Here is a 16,887-nt window from a genome sequence, read left to right as displayed (position 1 = left end):
TGAGCTCATTACTATTCATGAGCTCGCCCAGTTGAGACCTTGCCCACAAAATTCGTTTAGCTCTGTGACCAGTGTTGCCAATTTAGCGACTTTGTCGCTAGATTTAGCGACTTTTGGCCGTCTCTGGCGACTGAAAAGTGTATTTAGCGACTGACAACAAATCTGGCGACTTTTTCGTGTGTCTGGCGACTTTTGTTTTCTCTTTGCGTTATCCTTCGGCTTGCCCAGGCTGACTGCAGCAGCAGCTCAAAGCGTGAGAAAAATCTTCTCGCAAAGATGGCAAACTCTGTTTCGTTGTTGAAACGTCAGAAAATCTCCCCTCGCTTGCCTGGTTCGTTAGTGAATTACATCGCGAATTTGCCCAAAGCGTTGCCCCATGATTATAAAAGGAATGACTGGCCTATATAGTATCAGCCCATTTTATTACAAGGAAGTAGATGTTCTATAGATCTAAGCTCAGACAACGCTCATTGGAAGGTGCAGCAACTTCGGGTGAAATTACAACAAGAGAGTCAATGAGACGAGAGCAATGACATGATGACAGGGAAACAGGGACACGCTTGCCAGCATCGTTCAACAATTGAACAAAGGATGCAGCCTAGGCTATAACTTCATTCACAAGCAAAGCAGATAGTTAATCAAACATACATGTTAGAAAAACCTAGCATTCGTTTAGGCTATGTAGGCCTAGCTTCAATGTTGTCAATGCAAGTTGATGCAGGACTGTTGGCTGAGTTAAAAAATAAAATAATTATATCGGTCTGTCCGAGTGACATTTAAGCCTATATTATATACCCTAAATATATCCAAAATATAGCCATTGCCATAAGGGTACATTGCGTGTAGGCTACCCTATGGTCACATTATAATCAGACACGCAGTGCAAAGCAGATGCAGCAGTGAATAGGTTGAATAGGTTTTCAGCCACCTGATGCTAGTGTAGTCTAGATGATAGGCTACACTTTACTTTCTGTAGCCTATCAATACATATACAAGTATATTAAATCAAATATATTTAAACTAGGCTCATAAAGTTGCCTATATGAGTAGGAGAAAAGCAAACAGGAGTAAAAGGGAATTAAAGGGCCATCACGTTTTTTTTTGTTTTTTTTGGGGGGGGGGGGCGGGGGGGGTACGACGTGCTGACGTAATTAATATGCAAATTAGCGTGTGACGCCATCTAGCGACATTTATCGACTTTTGGAGCTGGCTTTAGCTACTTTTCATTCGAAATAGTTGGCAACACTGTCTGTGACCGTTTTCGTAGGCCGATACAAGGATGGCTGAATGTCAACGGACTTGTGCACTATGCACAAATAGAACTTCAACAATGCATTTTGCCCAAGAACCCAGACTTGAGGATCAAATGGCTTCAGTTTATATTTTGGAACAATGCCACAGGCTTTGCAAAAAGGTTGCTGTTGACAGGGGCGCCTGCAGGAATTAATGCTATGGTACGCACACCCATCACCCCCCGCAAAAAAAAATTCACTCGTGAACAATATTTGTCCGTTTTAGGTCCGTGCATTGGTCAGCAAAAAAGTAGCCTACATAGCATAACAACATCCACATGCAATAATACAACGACAATGTCTACAATGACCTATTCATTTGGACAACTTGATGCAGCCCTATACAGGCTAAAGTTACCTTTAGTTTTGTTCTAGCGTAACGTGACGTCTGGCTTTAGTGCAGTCTAACGTTCTGACAAGCACACCAATTGCCTACCTTGTTCTTGCCCATCTGGAATAACTCCTTAAAACTCCTAGCTTTGCTGCCTCCATCCTTTCTGTTTTCGTTGTTTAAACTTGTGATATCCATGATGAGTATTGAGTTAGTGAATTAGCTCAACATTGTGTGCTGATAACCATATATAGATAGCCGAGTATTTTTTTTTTTTTTTATTCACACGGGTTTACACACAGGAGAGGAGGAGAGACAAGAGAGAGAGAGAGAGAGAGAGAGAGAGGAAGAGAGAGAGAGAGAGAGAGAGAAAGAGAGAGAGAGAAAGAGAGAGAGAGAGTTGGGGAAAAAGCAAAGAAAGATAGCCGAGTAAAAGAAAACAACAAGTAGCCTATTGCGTGTCTGCTTGCTTATTCTCTCTCCTGCTCAAACAAAATGCGTGCACGTTAATTTTGATAACGTGTTCACTAACTTTACGTATTAGAAAATGGTAAATAGCCTAATGGCATGCAGCTAAAGGGATACTGTGCATAGTTGGGAAAGTATGGTAGGCCAATTTGGTGTGGATACACACACACACAAGGGAAATGTTCTGTTGTTGAGTAGTTTGATGGTACGCACAGTGCGTACGGACGTACACCTGCAGGCGCGCCTGGCTGTTGAAGCCTGGATCAGGCTACCATCGCAGTGTACGACCAGTGCCTGTAAGTAAATCGTAATTGTCAACTCAAGGAAGTGCTACATGTATATACAGGTTTAATGAACTCGCTAGCCTAGCAGGTTTTATTTATGCACATTTGGACAATGCTAGCACTCACTAGCCAAGCTAAGTTCATGCCATGAAGCTAAAATTAGTTGATAATGGCGGTCATGTTATGGACGAAACCTACTAGCTGTTAGCCAATCAGAGTCAAGCAGCTTAGCTCGTTGAATATTAATGAGAACTGGCGCAAATCGAGCTGAGTCTTCATGCAGGCTTTCAATACCACACTAGAATGGCTTGAAACAAGGTAACCAAGGCATGTTTTCCACAAAAAATGTTACAGAGTCCATGGTAGAACTTCAGACATTACCACAAAGTAATGAAATATGTGTGGCAGGGCATCTTTAAGTTTAATTTCACTGCTGGTTACGCCCTTGGAAGTCTTAAGTTAACTAGAAAAGCATTTCCTGAAGGAAATACAGTGCATGAAAATGCAAAAATATGATGAGTTCATATGGTTAAATTATTTGCTTGGTAGATAAGGTTTACTATAGTTGGAATGACTGAACAGTTAAATAGGTTGATAATTGAAATGGTTAAATTATTTAGGCAGATAGTTGACGATAACTAACAGTTGGAATGGCTCCAATGTTTGCTAGTAGTTATGCTAACTATGTTAAAGATAATAATGGTAACCAAGTAACTATGCTAACTAGCATGCTAACAATATTAAAATGTTAACTATGCTAACCATATGACTTAGCTAACCTAGCTAATAATTTTTATTAGTTATGATAACTATGCTAATTAACATGCTAACATGCTAATTATGTTAACCATGTGACTTAGCTAACTTCGCTTATCATTTTTAACAGTAATGCTAACTAGCATGCTAACATGCTAACCATGTGACTTAGCTAATCATTTTTAGCAGTTTTGCTAAAAAATGCTAACTAGCATGCTAACATGCTAGCATGCTAACTATGCTAACCATATGACTTAGCTAACTTAGCTAATCATTTTTAGCAGTTTTGCAAAAAATGCTAACTAGCATGCTAACATGTTAGCATGCTAACTATGCTAACCATGTGACTTAGCTAACTTAGCTAATCATTTTTAGCAGTTTTGCAAAAAATGCTAACTAGCATGCTAACATGTTAGCATGCTAACTATGCTAACCATGTGACTTAGCTAACTTAGCTAATCGTTTTTAACAGTTTTGCTAAAAATGCTAACTAGCATGCTAACTAGCATGCTAACATGCTAGCATGCTAACTATGCTAACCAAGTTACTTAGCTATCTTAGCTAACTAGCTACAGTGGGTAGGAGTCATAGTTGATGACAAGTAACAGTTACAATGGCTGAACAGATAAAAGTTCAGTAGTTTAATGGGTTAAATTGTTTAACAGTGAAATATTGTAGTGAGGACTTTTATTTTGAAACAGTTTTTGGCAGAGGAAGCAGTTGAACAGGATGTGTAGTCTTAATAGGGCCAGTTTGTATGCTTAAAGCCTGAGACTGGCAGTTGATGCAGCTGGCCCGAACACCTGCCATAGGATTCTAATTGCTTAACGGCTCTATTGTGATGTCATCAGCCCATGTTAAGTCTATGGGGAAATTTTGAACAGTTTTTAATTAATAGTTTAAAAAGTATAAAAGTTACAAAGCTGAAAAATACAAAGCACCCATGTCCTAAGTAAGACCTACGTAACATAGTTTGAATGAAGTTTCTACGTTAAGCGGTTGAAGCTGCATTAATTGCGTTAGAAGAAGAATAAGAAGCCTAGGAAGAACAGTACAGTGCATTTTCATGCACTGTAATGAAGACTTTCCAGACCCACTCACAAACTCAATTATGATTTGAGAAACAATCTGCTTTTAACCAAGCTACATGCACAGCTTAAAGACATGATGCTAGAATTAGTAGGCCTATTCATCCCTTGGCATCATGTCCAGCCACTCTGTAACCCTTTTTACACCATCTGTCATGATAGCACTGCAGATTTATTATTCACTCTTTACTTGCCTTTATCTTGCAATAGGACATCTGTGTGCTCTATGACTTGTGTGCAGAGGATTTGAAATTGTACCTTTCAGTTCAGTTTTAAAGGGTCTCTCTGTGTCTTTGTGTTTTAGTGCTGAGCTTGTGTTCCTACTCTGGACTTGCTGCAGGTGAGATTCATTTGTGTTCATGTGACCCCCAATACATTCATCTTTGTTCAGAGTTAACTGAATTGGTTCATCACAGTCTAATTGATATGTCACCATGTAGCAGTGGGGATTTTGGAGATTAACCAAAACAACATAGTATTATTAACAATCTGTTAACTCAAAGAACCATATTCTATTATTTCTCTGCTACTGACATATGGACCCTTTCAATGCACATAAACAAACCTGCATTTCTAGGCATTTTGGTGGCACAGAAAATAACATGGAGCTTATGGTAACTAAGGGATTAACAAAAATGGAAAAAAAGTAGTGGGGAACAGACTGAAAGTGTCAGGATCTGGCCCGGACTACTGAGTTTGTGCCACCCTGGTGGCCATTTTGTGTATTGTCCTGTGTTTGTTTTTGCCTGTTTCCCTTGTGCTTTGTGTTACCTGCCTGTCACCTGTCTTTGTCTCCGCCCCATCTCCTTATTTGGTCATGCTTCCTGTCTCGTTTGTTTTCCCTCCATTTCTGCCTCCTCACCTGTTCCCTGTTACTGTCTCGTTGGTTTCGTCCAGTCCTCTGTCTCTCTGTTAATTGGTATGTGTATTTGTACCCTCCTGTTTCTTTGTTCCCTGTCGGATCGTCTCTCTGTTTGTCTTGTCGAAGCCCCGTATGTATGTAAGTAGTTTGTAAAGTTTGTAGTTGATAATAAAGTGTTTTTTTGTATGTAACTCGGCCTGGAAGAGTCTTGCGCTTGGGTCCTATCCACCTACCCTGACAGTACGATCCGACCCAGAATGGATCCAGCAGACTTCCCAATCCAGGAGCTAAGTCAGGTGGATTACACCCTCAGCAGGCTCAATGCTGAGCTAGTCAAGTCCACTGACTTGGAGCGCCGGCAAGCTATCGTTACCTTGATGCAGAGGACTATTTCCTCAAGGCCAGGGCTACTGAAGGTTCCAGGAATGGCTACCCTGGCCAACCAGCTCTCAGGTCTGGGTAAGAGCCTTCAGTCCCTCCTTAGTCCCTCCAGTAACCCAGTTTTTGAGGCTGCTAGTCTCCCACCTGACCCTGCCCCTCCAGCTCATTTCCAGGGGCTTAGGGTGGGCGTGCTGCGCCTTCAGCCGGCCGCTTCAGGCCCAGAATCCAAGCCTGAGGAATTCCAGTTCCCCCCTGAATCATCCAGGTCCGTCAGGCTTCCTCCAGGAGGAGACGTGCCAAGCGTCGGCCAACCCGGTCATCCAACACCATGCCTCCTGTGCCCAGCCCAGAGACGCCCGCTCCTGTGCCCAGCCCAGAGACGCCCGCTCCTGTGCCCAGCCCAGAGACGCCCGCTCCTGTGCCCAGCCCAGAGACGCCCGCTCCTGTGCCCAGCCCAGAGACGCCCGCTCCTGTGCCCAGCCCAGAGACGCCCGCTCCTGTGCCCAGCCCAGAGACGCCCGCTCCTGTGCCCAGCCCAGAGACGCCCGCTCCTGTGCCCAGCCCAGAGACGCCCGCTCCTGTGCCCAGCCCAGAGACGCCCGCTCCTGTGCCCAGCCCGGCAGCATCATTTTGCAGAGCAGCCCTCGAGACCATTTCACTGGGGTTTTCAAGCATGCACCCTCCCTCATCAGTGTTTCATTGAATTAGGCCCACAAAACCTCCAGCAGGCTCAACAGTGGTGTCTGGCTTCCCAAACCCACCCCCCTACACACTCATGATGAGTGTGTGTGTGCGTACAGTATGTGTGTGTGTGTGTGCACAATTTACATTATTCTGAAACTGAACTTTAGTTTATGTCTCTGTCTGTCTGTGTGAGTGGGAACTTAGAACCAAAGGGGCGTAAGTTACATTTCACCAACTTTACAGGCAAAACAACACCAATTGGTTCAGTCTTTTGGTTTTCCACTAACTCTAAAATTACTTTTGAGCTGATCAAGAGCTGTCATTTGATGTATATATCTCAATTTCCCCAAGGATGTCACGTACGCCCCTCTGGATCTCATCACTATGTTTATGAGAGAGGAGAGTATTGTATGATTGCTTTCATCTTTGAGTAGAGAAGTCATTAATTGAGGGTAATCATAGAAGTATCAGTTACAGTATGATGACTTTTCTTTAAGGTACTTTATATATTTCATGTTTGTTGAATCACACAGTAGAAGTCAATCAGTAAACTAATCTGTATGTAATTTCCCTCCACAGCTTTGCCCACAGCTACAGTAACTGTAGAGTCTCCTGAGGGTCCATACTACCCTGGAGATGAGGTCCCTCTGAGGTGTGTCATAGCAGAGCACACAGACTGGGATCAGTATAACTGGTACAGAGACGAGGTTTCCATTCAAAATGAGGAAAGTCAACAACATAATAGTCAATCCATCACCATTTCCCTCCCTGATCAAGCTGGCTTGTACCAGTACACATGTGAAGGGAGTAGCAGAAACAGTCCAAAGACTTCCCAGCGCAGTACTCCTGCCTCTATCACTGTAAAAGGTGAATACAGCTACACTAACATTTTAAATGATAGCTATTATTCTTGAAAGCTTGTAATTATACATTTTGTTTGTCATGACAGCCTTCCCAGAGCCTACATTGACCGTAAAACCCAATCCTGTGTTCACTGGAGAATCAGTCACTCTGACATGTGGAATACAGCCTTCAACTGGCTGGTCATATGTATGGGATAACCTCCCATCTTCCAAAGCATCTGAGACCAACAGCAACACCCTCACCATCAGCGGAGCCGCTGTGTCTGATCAGGGGGAGTATAAGTGCTCAGGAGTGAGAAAGGGAAGGAGGAAAACATCACCTTACAGCAACACTGTTCAGCTTACAGTGAAATGTGAGTTATTTTAAAAAAAAAAAAAAAAAAACATGCAATTGTTTAGATGACAAATTACGACACAATGAAGCCCTACCATTTTCAAATGATCTGCTAATATGTGCATATGTTTGTGTGTATGTTTATGAGAGGGACAGGGTGTTGAAGGCTTGCTTTTATATTTTTGTGCTATTCTGTAACTTGAGTTGTAAGGGTTTCAGTAGTGAAAGATCTTTCATCGAGGGTCATGATGGACGTTTTGATTTGTCACATGGTCCTTTACATATTTCATGTGTGTTGAATCACACAGTAGAAGTCATTCAGTAAACTAATCGGTGTGTATTACATTGCCCTCCACAGCTCTGCCCACAGCTAGAGTAACTGTAGAGTCTCCTGAGGGTCCATACTACCCTGGAGATGAGGTCACTCTGAGGTGTGACATAGCAGAGTACACAGGCTGGTATTGGTATATCTGGCGCAGAGGTAATGATTACATTCAACCTCAGAATGGACAATCCATCACCACTGCCCTCCCTGATAAAGCTGGCCAGTACCAGTACACGTGTGAAGGGCGTAGCAGAAATAGGCCAAAGACTTCCCAGCGTAGTACTCCTGCCTCTGTCAGTGTAAGAGGTGAATATACAGTAGCTACATGTACACTAATAACATTTTAAATGATGGCTATTATGCTTTAAAGCTTGTAATCATACATTTTGTTTGTCATGACACAGCCTTCCCAGAGCCTACATTGACCGTAAAACCCAATCCTGTGTTCACTGGAGAATCAGTCACTCTGACATGTGGAATACAGCCTTCAACTGGCTGGTCATATGTATGGGATAACCTCCCATCTTCCAAAGCATCTGAGACCAACAGCAACACCCTCACCATCAGCGGAGCCGCTGTGTCTGATCAGGGGGAGTATAAGTGCTCAGGAGTGAGAAAGGGAAGGAGGAAAACATCACCTTACAGCAACACTGTTCAGCTTACAGTGAAATGTGAGTTATTTTAAAAAAAAAAAAAAAAAAACATGCAATTGTTTAGATGACAAATTACGACACAATGAAGCCCTACCATTTTCAAATGATCTGCTAATATGTGCATATGTTTGTGTGTATGTTTATGAGAGGGACAGGGTGTTGAAGGCTTGCTTTTATATTTTTGTGCTATTCTGTAACTTGAGTTGTAAGGGTTTCAGTAGTGAAAGATCTTTCATCGAGGGTCATGATGGACGTTTTGATTTGTCACATGGTCCTTTACATATTTCATGTGTGTTGAATCACACAGTAGAAGTCATTCAGTAAACTAATCGGTGTGTATTACATTGCCCTCCACAGCTCTGCCCACAGCTAGAGTAACTGTAGAGTCTCCTGAGGGTCCATACTACCCTGGAGATGAGGTCACTCTGAGGTGTGACATAGCAGAGTACACAGGCTGGTATTGGTATATCTGGCGCAGAGGTAATGATTACATTCAACCTCAGAATGGACAATCCATCACCACTGCCCTCCCTGATAAAGCTGGCCAGTACCAGTACACGTGTGAAGGGCGTAGCAGAAATAGGCCAAAGACTTCCCAGCGTAGTACTCCTGCCTCTGTCAGTGTAAGAGGTGAATATACAGTAGCTACATGTACACTAATAACATTTTAAATGATGGCTATTATGCTTTAAAGCTTGTAATCATACATTTTGTTTGTCATGACACAGCCTTCCCAGAGCCTACATTGACCGTAAAACCCAATCCTGTGTTCACTGGAGAATCAGTCACTCTGACATGTGGAATACAGCCTTCAACTGGCTGGTCATATGTATGGGATAACCTCCCATCTTCCAAAGCATCTGAGACCAACAGCAACACCCTCACCATCAGCGGAGCCGCTGTGTCTGATCAGGGGGAGTATAAGTGCTCAGGAGTGAGAAAGGGAAGGAGGAAAACATCACCTTACAGCAACACTGTTCAGCTTACAGTGAAATGTGAGTTATTTAAAAAAAAAAAAAAAAAAAACATGCAATTGTTTAGATGACAAATTACGACACAATGAAGCCCTACCATTTTCAAATGATCTGCTAATATGTGCATATGTTTGTGTGTATGTTTATGAGAGGGACAGGGTGTTGAAGGCTTGCTTTTATATTTTTGTGCTATTCTGTAACTTTTGAGTTGTAAGGGTTTCAGTAGTGAAAGATCTTTCATCGAGGGTCATGATGGACGTTTTGATTTGTCACATGGTCCTTTACATATTTCATGTTTGTTGAATCACACAGTAGAAGTCAATCAGTAAACTAATCTGTGTGTATTACATTGCCCTCCACAGCTCTGCCCACAGCTAGAGTAACTGTAGAGTCTCCTGAGGGTCCATACTACCCTGGAGATGAGGTCACTCTGAGGTGTGATATAGCAGAGCACACAGACTGGTATTGGTATTACTGGTACAGAGACGGATATTCCATTCAAAATGGGCAAAGTCAAGCCGTCACCATTTCCCTCCCTGATCAAGCTGGCTTGTACCAGTACACATGTGCAGGGAGTAGAGGAACGAGGCCAATGACTTCCCAGCGTGGTACTCCTGTCTCTCTGACTCTAAAAAGTGAATACAGCTACACTAACATTTTAAATGATAACTATTATGCTTGAAAGCTTGCAATCATACATTTTGTTTGTCATGACAGCCTTCCCAGTGCCTAAATTGACAGCAAAACCCAATCCTGTGTTCACTGGAGAATCAGTCGCTCTGACATGTGGAATACAGCCTTCAATTGGCTGGTCATATGTATGGAATAAACCCCTGTCATCCAGAGTCTCTAGTACAACCAGCAACACCTTCACCATCAGCGGAGCCACTGTGTCTGATCAGGGGGAGTATAAGTGCTCAGGAGTGAGAAAGAGAAGCAGGAAGACGTCATATTACAGCAGCACTGTTCAGCTTACAGTGGAAGGTAAGTTCCTTGTTTTTAACAAAAAAAACATGCAATTGTCTAGATGACAAATAAAGACACAATGAAGCCCTAACATTTTCAAATGATTTGCTAATATGTGCATATGTTTGTGTGTTTATGTTTATGAGAGGGACAGGGTGTTGAAGGGTTGCTTTTATATTTTTATGCTATTCTGTAACTTTTGAGTTGTAAGGGTTTCAGTAGTGAAAGATCTTTCATTGAGGGTCATGATGGAAGTTTTGATTTGTCACATGGTCCTTTACATATTTCATGTGTGTTGAATCACACAGTAGAAGTCATTCAGTAAACTAATCTGTGTGTATTACATTGCCCTCCACAGCTCTGCCCACAGCTAGAGTAACTGTAGAGTCTCCTGAGGGTCCATACTACCCTGGAGATGAGGTCACTCTGAGGTGTGACATAGCAGAGTACACAGGCTGGTATTGGTATATCTGGCGCAGAGGTAATGATTACATTCAACCTCAGAATGGACAATCCATCACCACTGCCCTCCCTGATAAAGCTGGCCAGTACCAGTACACGTGTGAAGGGCGTAGCAGAAATAGGCCAAAGACTTCCCAGCGTAGTACTCCTGCCTCTGTCAGTGTAAGAGGTGAATATACAGTAGCTACATGTACACTAATAACATTTTAAATGATGGCTATTATGCTTTAAAGCTTGTAATCATACATTTTGTTTGTCATGACACAGCCTTCCCACTGCCTACATTGACAGTACAACCCAATCCTGTGTTCACTGGAGAATCAGTCACTCTGACATGTGGAATACAGCCGTCACTTGGCTGGTCATATGCATGGGATAAACTCCTGTCATCCAGAGTCTCTGAGACCAACAGCAACACCCTCACCATCAGCAGAGCCACTGTGTCTGATCAGGGGGGATATACGTGCTCAGGAGTGAGAGAGGGAAGCAGGAAAACATCACCTTACAGCAACACTGTTCAACTTACAGTGGAACGTGAGTTTCTTTTCTTTTTTCTTTCTTTTTTTTTAACATGTTTAGATGACAAATTAAGACACAATGAAGCCCTATCATTTTCAAATGATCTGCTAATATGTGCCTATTTTTGTGTGTATGTTTGTGTTTATGAAAGGGAGAGGGTGTTGAAGGTTTGCTTGTATATGTTTGTGCTATTCTGTGACTTGAGTTGTAAGGGTTTCATTAGAGAAAGATCATTCATTGAGGGTCTTGATGGAAGTTCATCCCCCCTCAGCTCTGCCCACAGCTACAGTAACTGTAGAGTCTGTAGAGACTGTAGAGTCTCCTAAGGGTCCATACTACCCAGCAGAGCCAGTGTGTCTGATCAGGGGGAATATAAGTGCTTAGGAGTGAGAGAGAGAAGCAGGAAACCATCATATCACAGCAACACTGTGCAGCTTACAGTAGATGGTAGTTTTTTTTATATGATTATGTTCTCTAACTAAACAGAAAATGTCTGAAATGTGTACTGATATATATATATATATATATATATATATATATATATATATATATATATATATATATATATATATATATATATGGTACATTAAATAGAATAGAATTGTTATTGTCTTTGCACTTCAGGTATACAATGAAATTGCAAATTGCAAATAAAATATTACATGAACCTATCCACTATATTGTCCCCAAGATCTTGCATAATCTGACCGTTGCAATAGACAGTTGCAATCTTGCAAAAGAACAGTTCACATTCATCTCCTTGTCTCCTCGTTCTCCCCATGTGTTCCCCTGCAGAGCTGCCTTTGGCTACACTGACTGTAGAGCCCCAGAGTCCTGTGTTCACTGGAGAGAACGTCACTCTGAAGTGTGTGATAGAGTCTCTCAGTGGCTGGACATATAAGTGGTATAAGGAGTCCAGCAGAACCCCAGTGTCTGAGGGAAACACCTTCACCATCAGAGGAGCTGCTGAGTCTCATAAGGGCCAGTACTGGTGTCAGGGGGAGAGGAGACACAGACCCACATCATCACAAGAAAGCAGGAGAATAACTCTTGATGTCAAAGGTACTGTAACTCTTGTGTGCATGTCTGTATGAGGTAACCATGTGCGTGCGTGCGTGTGTGTGTCATTTACACCACCCACTGAGTGTCAGGTTTAGATGTTACATTAGCTGAACATGACTGTTTGTTTGTGCATATAAACTGTGACTTTCTCACTGTGTTGACTGTCTGTTTGACAATGTTTCTTCCTCTTCAGACTCAAAGCCCAAACTCACAAGTCCAGGCCACCAGCTCCTCATAGGAGACTCAGTGACTCTGAAATGTGAGTTGGGTGTTTCCTCTGGTTTGGTGTTCCACTGGTACAGAGACACACAGATCTCTGATCCTGTGGCCCAGACTGATGGAAACTCCTACAGCATCAGCTCTGTTAAAGACTCTGATGGAGGACCGTACTGGTGCAGAGCTGGGAGAGGAGACCCAGTCTTCTACACTCAATATAGTGATGCAGCTGAGATAAAGTTCATAGGTTAGTTTGTTTACTTAGAATATAACGTTATTGTGAGTATGTGTGTTTTTATAGTTCAAGAATGTTAATGTATGATTCAAATGTTTTATTAATTATATTCATACTTGGAATATACATATCAACTTGGTATTTTGTATCCTAAAGATTCAATGATTACATATCTATAATTTCCATTCCCATTTTAATTCTGGTTTGTGTCTGTGTCTCTTAGTTGTGTCTCCTAAAGCTTCTGTGATCATCCATTCAAACTGGACCCAGATCTTCACATCTGAGCCTCTGTCCCTGAGCTGTCCCAACTCTACTGAATGGAGACTGAGGTGGTTCACAGGCAGAGGGGGAGAATCAAAGTGTCCCACTGACTGGAGATCAGAAACAGGATCCACCTGCAGCATCAGCTCAGCACCTCCATCAGACAGTGGAGTTTACTGGTGTCAGTCTGAGTCTGGAGAGCAGAGTAATCCTGTCAACATCACCGTGCACAGTGAGTTAATGTACAGTGTTTCCATTTAGTAAGAATTGTTATCTATATTTCCATGTTGTGATTGAGGAGACATTCATCAGTCTCAGTACATGATACTAATGATTTACTTGACTTGGAAAATTTGATAGCTGTTTATAGGCTCACTGAATAAACCAACTGAGTTTCTGTGTGCAGCTGGAGATACGATCCTGGAGAGTCCTGTCCATCCTGTGACTGAGGGAGATCCTCTGACTCTGCACTGTAGATATCGCTACCAGCCATCAAACATCAGTGCTGACTTCTATAAAGATGGGACACTCTTGCAGACCTCCACCACAGGAGAGATGACCATCCCTGCAGTCTCAAAGTCACATGAAGGCCTCTACAAGTGCAGCAACCCAGAGAGAGGAGAGTCACCAGAGAGCCGGGTCACAGTTAGAGGTTGGAGAGTTTAATATGTACATATGTTAATTATATATCGGTTATGTACATCAATGTCATTTAGTTTTCAGTTACAGCAATAACACTGTTTATTGTTCATTGTCACATGGTAGATAAAGGTTTAGATTCTGATTCCTCTACGTTGGTGGTAGCAGTGAGTGTGGTGATTGGGCTGCTTGTTGCCTTTGCTCTGGTCATTTTACTGGTCCTGCTGTATCGCTCCCAAAAAGCCAAAGGTAAGAGTTATGTATCCAGTTTATTGAAATAACTCAAGTGTTGCAAGTTGCAACTATTGGATTTCATATAGTCCAAACAGATTGTTTAAGTTTAAGAAACTATTGTACTTGTACCCGTGACATAATAATGGCTATTTCAATATCACTCTCTCTCTCCTAATTTAGGTTCAGGTCCAGTGACTCCAAACCTGTAAGTTTTATTCCTTTACAATGTTACATATTAATTTATGAGTTTAGAGAATTCCATAACCCACCATAAACTGTTTAGCAGCAGTGGGACAGAAATGAGCTCCTGTTTTCCTTATAAGATCTGTCTCCCCCTAGTGTTCAGAGCAACCGTCACAGTTTAATCTCACCACAAAGACAAGTGGCAGGTAACAGATTCCACATAGTGGTGAATTTACATCTGACATTTTTTTTCCACACAGCTCATTTTTGTGGTCTCTATCTTCCACTAGGTGGTGCTGTAGTTGGAACCGGTGATGTGGTCTCTGCAGAGATTGAGCTGAAGGACAAGAATGCAGAGAAGAAAAAGAAAAAAGGCCCATTTGTGAAATGTATGCTTTGGGTTTCTACAAGACAGTTGATAATACTGCAGCGTACCGAAGACATCCACTGAGTGATAATATATATTGTATTTTTTATTTCTGCCCGCCAATACAGATGCAAACAATTCAGACACTCTGTACTCACTCCTGAATCCAGTGAAGAAACCAGGTAAGAAAACACACACTATTTGAGTTTAATGTCCAAGCCAGTGCAGTGTCATGCCGTTTTCACTGTCTCCATCAGCTGCTCACATGTTCATTGCGGAATATTCCACTGAAATCAGCCTTTGTTTTGATTTGTCTCATGCCTCGTACGATATGAGTCATATTACTGCATAATTTTGCTCTACATATGAGTCATATCACAGTATAATTCTGCTTTACATGTTTCTCATATATGAGTCATATCACTGTATCATTTTGCTCTTTATGTTTCCAAGATAAATCATGTTCACTGATTGAATGAACAAACCCAGACCCAAACACAAACCTAATGTCTCTGTGTTATCTCTGTGGTCATGCTATGTCTTCTGCCTTAGGTGAAGATGGTGCTGGGCCTAGTGATGTGACTTATGCACAGGTTAATGTTAAACCAAAGACACCAAAGAAACCCAAGAAACAAGGTAAAGTACCGGTATGCTATTACCATTACCCCTGCATACTAATATCAGAAAATCAATCATTTCAAAGTTTTTTTTTTTTGTACATTTTGACCATAAGGACAACCATGCTACTGTAGGTGTTTGTAAGGAGTCTTGCATATTTTCTTTTCTAACCTGTAGATTCAGCTGGCCCTAGTGATGTTACATATGCTGACGTACAAATCAAGATGAAACCACTGGAAAGAAGAGGTGAGTCATTTCTCAGTTTGCAGTACTACAGGCTTGTATTGGTGTTTTTCTCAAATTCATTATTGTAATGTACAGAATGTGTATGTGATGTATGGCTTTGTCCCCACTAGCTTCCCAGGTTATGCACTATAACATTCTTTGTTTGATTCAGAGACTCCTCTACTTCTGTTAAAAATGTTCATGCAAGATTTTTGCATGTAATCTAGGTACAGTAGTTAGCTCACTGGTTTAAACTAAGAATCCCCTACTTAAATCTCTGACATACAATTAATTATATTCTGCATACATACATGATGTCTGCAAGTAGGTAGGTAACAGCTGTTTCTTTCTATTTTTCAAGCCAACCCCATGTATTCTGAAGACGAACATGTTTACTCTTCTGTCAAGCCTGAGTGCTCATCAGGTAATGTCCCATTGAAATGATTATGTTTTTTGTTTCATGACTTAATACGACCAAACATGTTTGTGGATGAAGTAATTATTTTTCAAAGAGTCTTCTTGCCTCCTCTAAACCAGCCATGTGTTTGCAATAATATCCTTATTCAATGCAAACAAGTACAATATGGAATATCCCATCATAATTAAGAAGTATTTAGTGTAATTTAGGAATTGTTTCCTACCGTATGGAGCCCCTAAAGGGACATGTGCAAAGCAAAAAGTTGCTGGTGCGCACTAGAAACTTCCTCATGCTCACAAGAAACGTAAGCCCCTAAGAGGACATGGGCAGAAATAGTGTTTCATGCTCACCACCAGAAACTTAACAAAATGTACATATTCCATAGGGGATACTCTGTCTTGATCACCCTATAATTTGTTGTTTTAACTGTATGCCAGATGGAGGATCCAATGATGCAACATATGCTCAAGTTAGGAAGAAAGCCAAAAAACCTGGAAACACATGTGAGTACTACAGATTGAATGTTCATTTGAAATAGTCAGAGCAGTATTTTTCAAACATTGCAGTCCCAGCATGCTTGCTGATACACTATAGTGTCCGATGTTGATATTTTACAGTATAAGTATGTGCCTTGACCTTTTGTCAATTTGTCATGTTCACAGATGCCTGAGAATAAAACAAAAGACTCCAAGTCCACACAGATAAAGCCTGGATGTGTGAGACTGTCATGATCAAGAGCCACGCACACACAAACATCATTTAACGGGAAGTGACTGGTTGGTGTTGATGAGGCATAGGGCCTGTCCTGCCAGAATGAGTCCTTCCTTGAGCTGAGTACATCATATCTTTGACTGAGAAGTTGTTTGAACTGGAGCCTATTGGCTTTTATTTTTGTTTTTTTATGTCTTTTTAGCCATAATTTAATAGCATTTCCAGAGAGTTTAAAAAAAAAGATATTATTGCAAGTTTGAATATTATTTTAATTATAACATATGATACTTTTTTTAATACTTGGCTGGCTTCATATGCAGATGTTGTATAAAATCAGAGTGTATTTTTGTATGCTGAATTTTCTCTTGCATTCAATAAAACTTTCCCCCTTCAAAATCATGAAATGAATGAGCTGAATCACAGTTGAGCTATCACAGTTGAAAACATTTTGAGGATGCTGGGTTTTGGTTCACCTC

The 16,887-nt window shown here is 41.5% G+C and overlaps 1 protein-coding gene across 4 annotated transcripts in view; it reads left to right on the top strand.

Annotated features, from left to right (window-relative positions):
• The window catches only part of LOC143127380 (hemicentin-2-like), a 50,943-nt gene extending 34,136 nt beyond the window's left edge, over window positions 1-16,807 (top strand). For 2 of the 4 annotated variants that reach the window (XM_076288855.1, XM_076288853.1), the window contains 26 exons: window positions 4,524-4,559; window positions 5,286-5,540; window positions 6,726-7,013; window positions 7,096-7,362; window positions 7,702-7,974; window positions 8,073-8,339; window positions 8,679-8,951; window positions 9,050-9,316; window positions 9,658-9,930; window positions 10,013-10,279; window positions 10,620-10,892; window positions 10,991-11,257; window positions 12,038-12,304; window positions 12,498-12,767; window positions 12,979-13,248; window positions 13,423-13,668; window positions 13,782-13,904; window positions 14,070-14,094; window positions 14,229-14,278; window positions 14,363-14,461; window positions 14,568-14,621; window positions 14,992-15,075; window positions 15,235-15,303; window positions 15,644-15,706; window positions 16,138-16,203; window positions 16,363-16,807. In XM_076288855.1, coding sequence (XP_076144970.1) covers window positions 4,524-4,559; window positions 5,286-5,540; window positions 6,726-7,013; window positions 7,096-7,362; window positions 7,702-7,974; window positions 8,073-8,339; window positions 8,679-8,951; window positions 9,050-9,316; window positions 9,658-9,930; window positions 10,013-10,279; window positions 10,620-10,892; window positions 10,991-11,257; window positions 12,038-12,304; window positions 12,498-12,767; window positions 12,979-13,248; window positions 13,423-13,668; window positions 13,782-13,904; window positions 14,070-14,094; window positions 14,229-14,278; window positions 14,363-14,461; window positions 14,568-14,621; window positions 14,992-15,075; window positions 15,235-15,303; window positions 15,644-15,706; window positions 16,138-16,203; window positions 16,363-16,370 — 4,700 coding nt within the window. In that variant the 3' untranslated portion in view covers window positions 16,371-16,807. The remainder of the gene's footprint in view (window positions 1-4,523; window positions 4,560-5,285; window positions 5,541-6,725; window positions 7,014-7,095; window positions 7,363-7,701; window positions 7,975-8,072; window positions 8,340-8,678; window positions 8,952-9,049; window positions 9,317-9,657; window positions 9,931-10,012; window positions 10,280-10,619; window positions 10,893-10,990; window positions 11,258-12,037; window positions 12,305-12,497; window positions 12,768-12,978; window positions 13,249-13,422; window positions 13,669-13,781; window positions 13,905-14,069; window positions 14,095-14,228; window positions 14,279-14,362; window positions 14,462-14,567; window positions 14,622-14,991; window positions 15,076-15,234; window positions 15,304-15,643; window positions 15,707-16,137; window positions 16,204-16,362) is intronic. The other 2 variants (XM_076288854.1, XM_076288856.1) reach the window with 2 other exon arrangements.
• The last annotated feature ends 80 nt before the right edge of the window (window positions 16,808-16,887 follow it).

The sequence above is a fragment of the Alosa pseudoharengus genome, unplaced genomic scaffold (genome assembly GCF_046254945.1).
Source record: "Alosa pseudoharengus isolate Yale_2024_CS ecotype anadromous, Long Island Sound unplaced genomic scaffold, YU_APseudo_1.1 YU_APseudo_1.1_scf_17, whole genome shotgun sequence".
NCBI classification, from domain to species: Eukaryota; Metazoa; Chordata; class Actinopteri; order Clupeiformes; family Clupeidae; genus Alosa; species Alosa pseudoharengus.
Note: the sequence above shows the minus strand (reverse complement) of the source record. Positions and strands in the feature narration are given on the sequence as shown.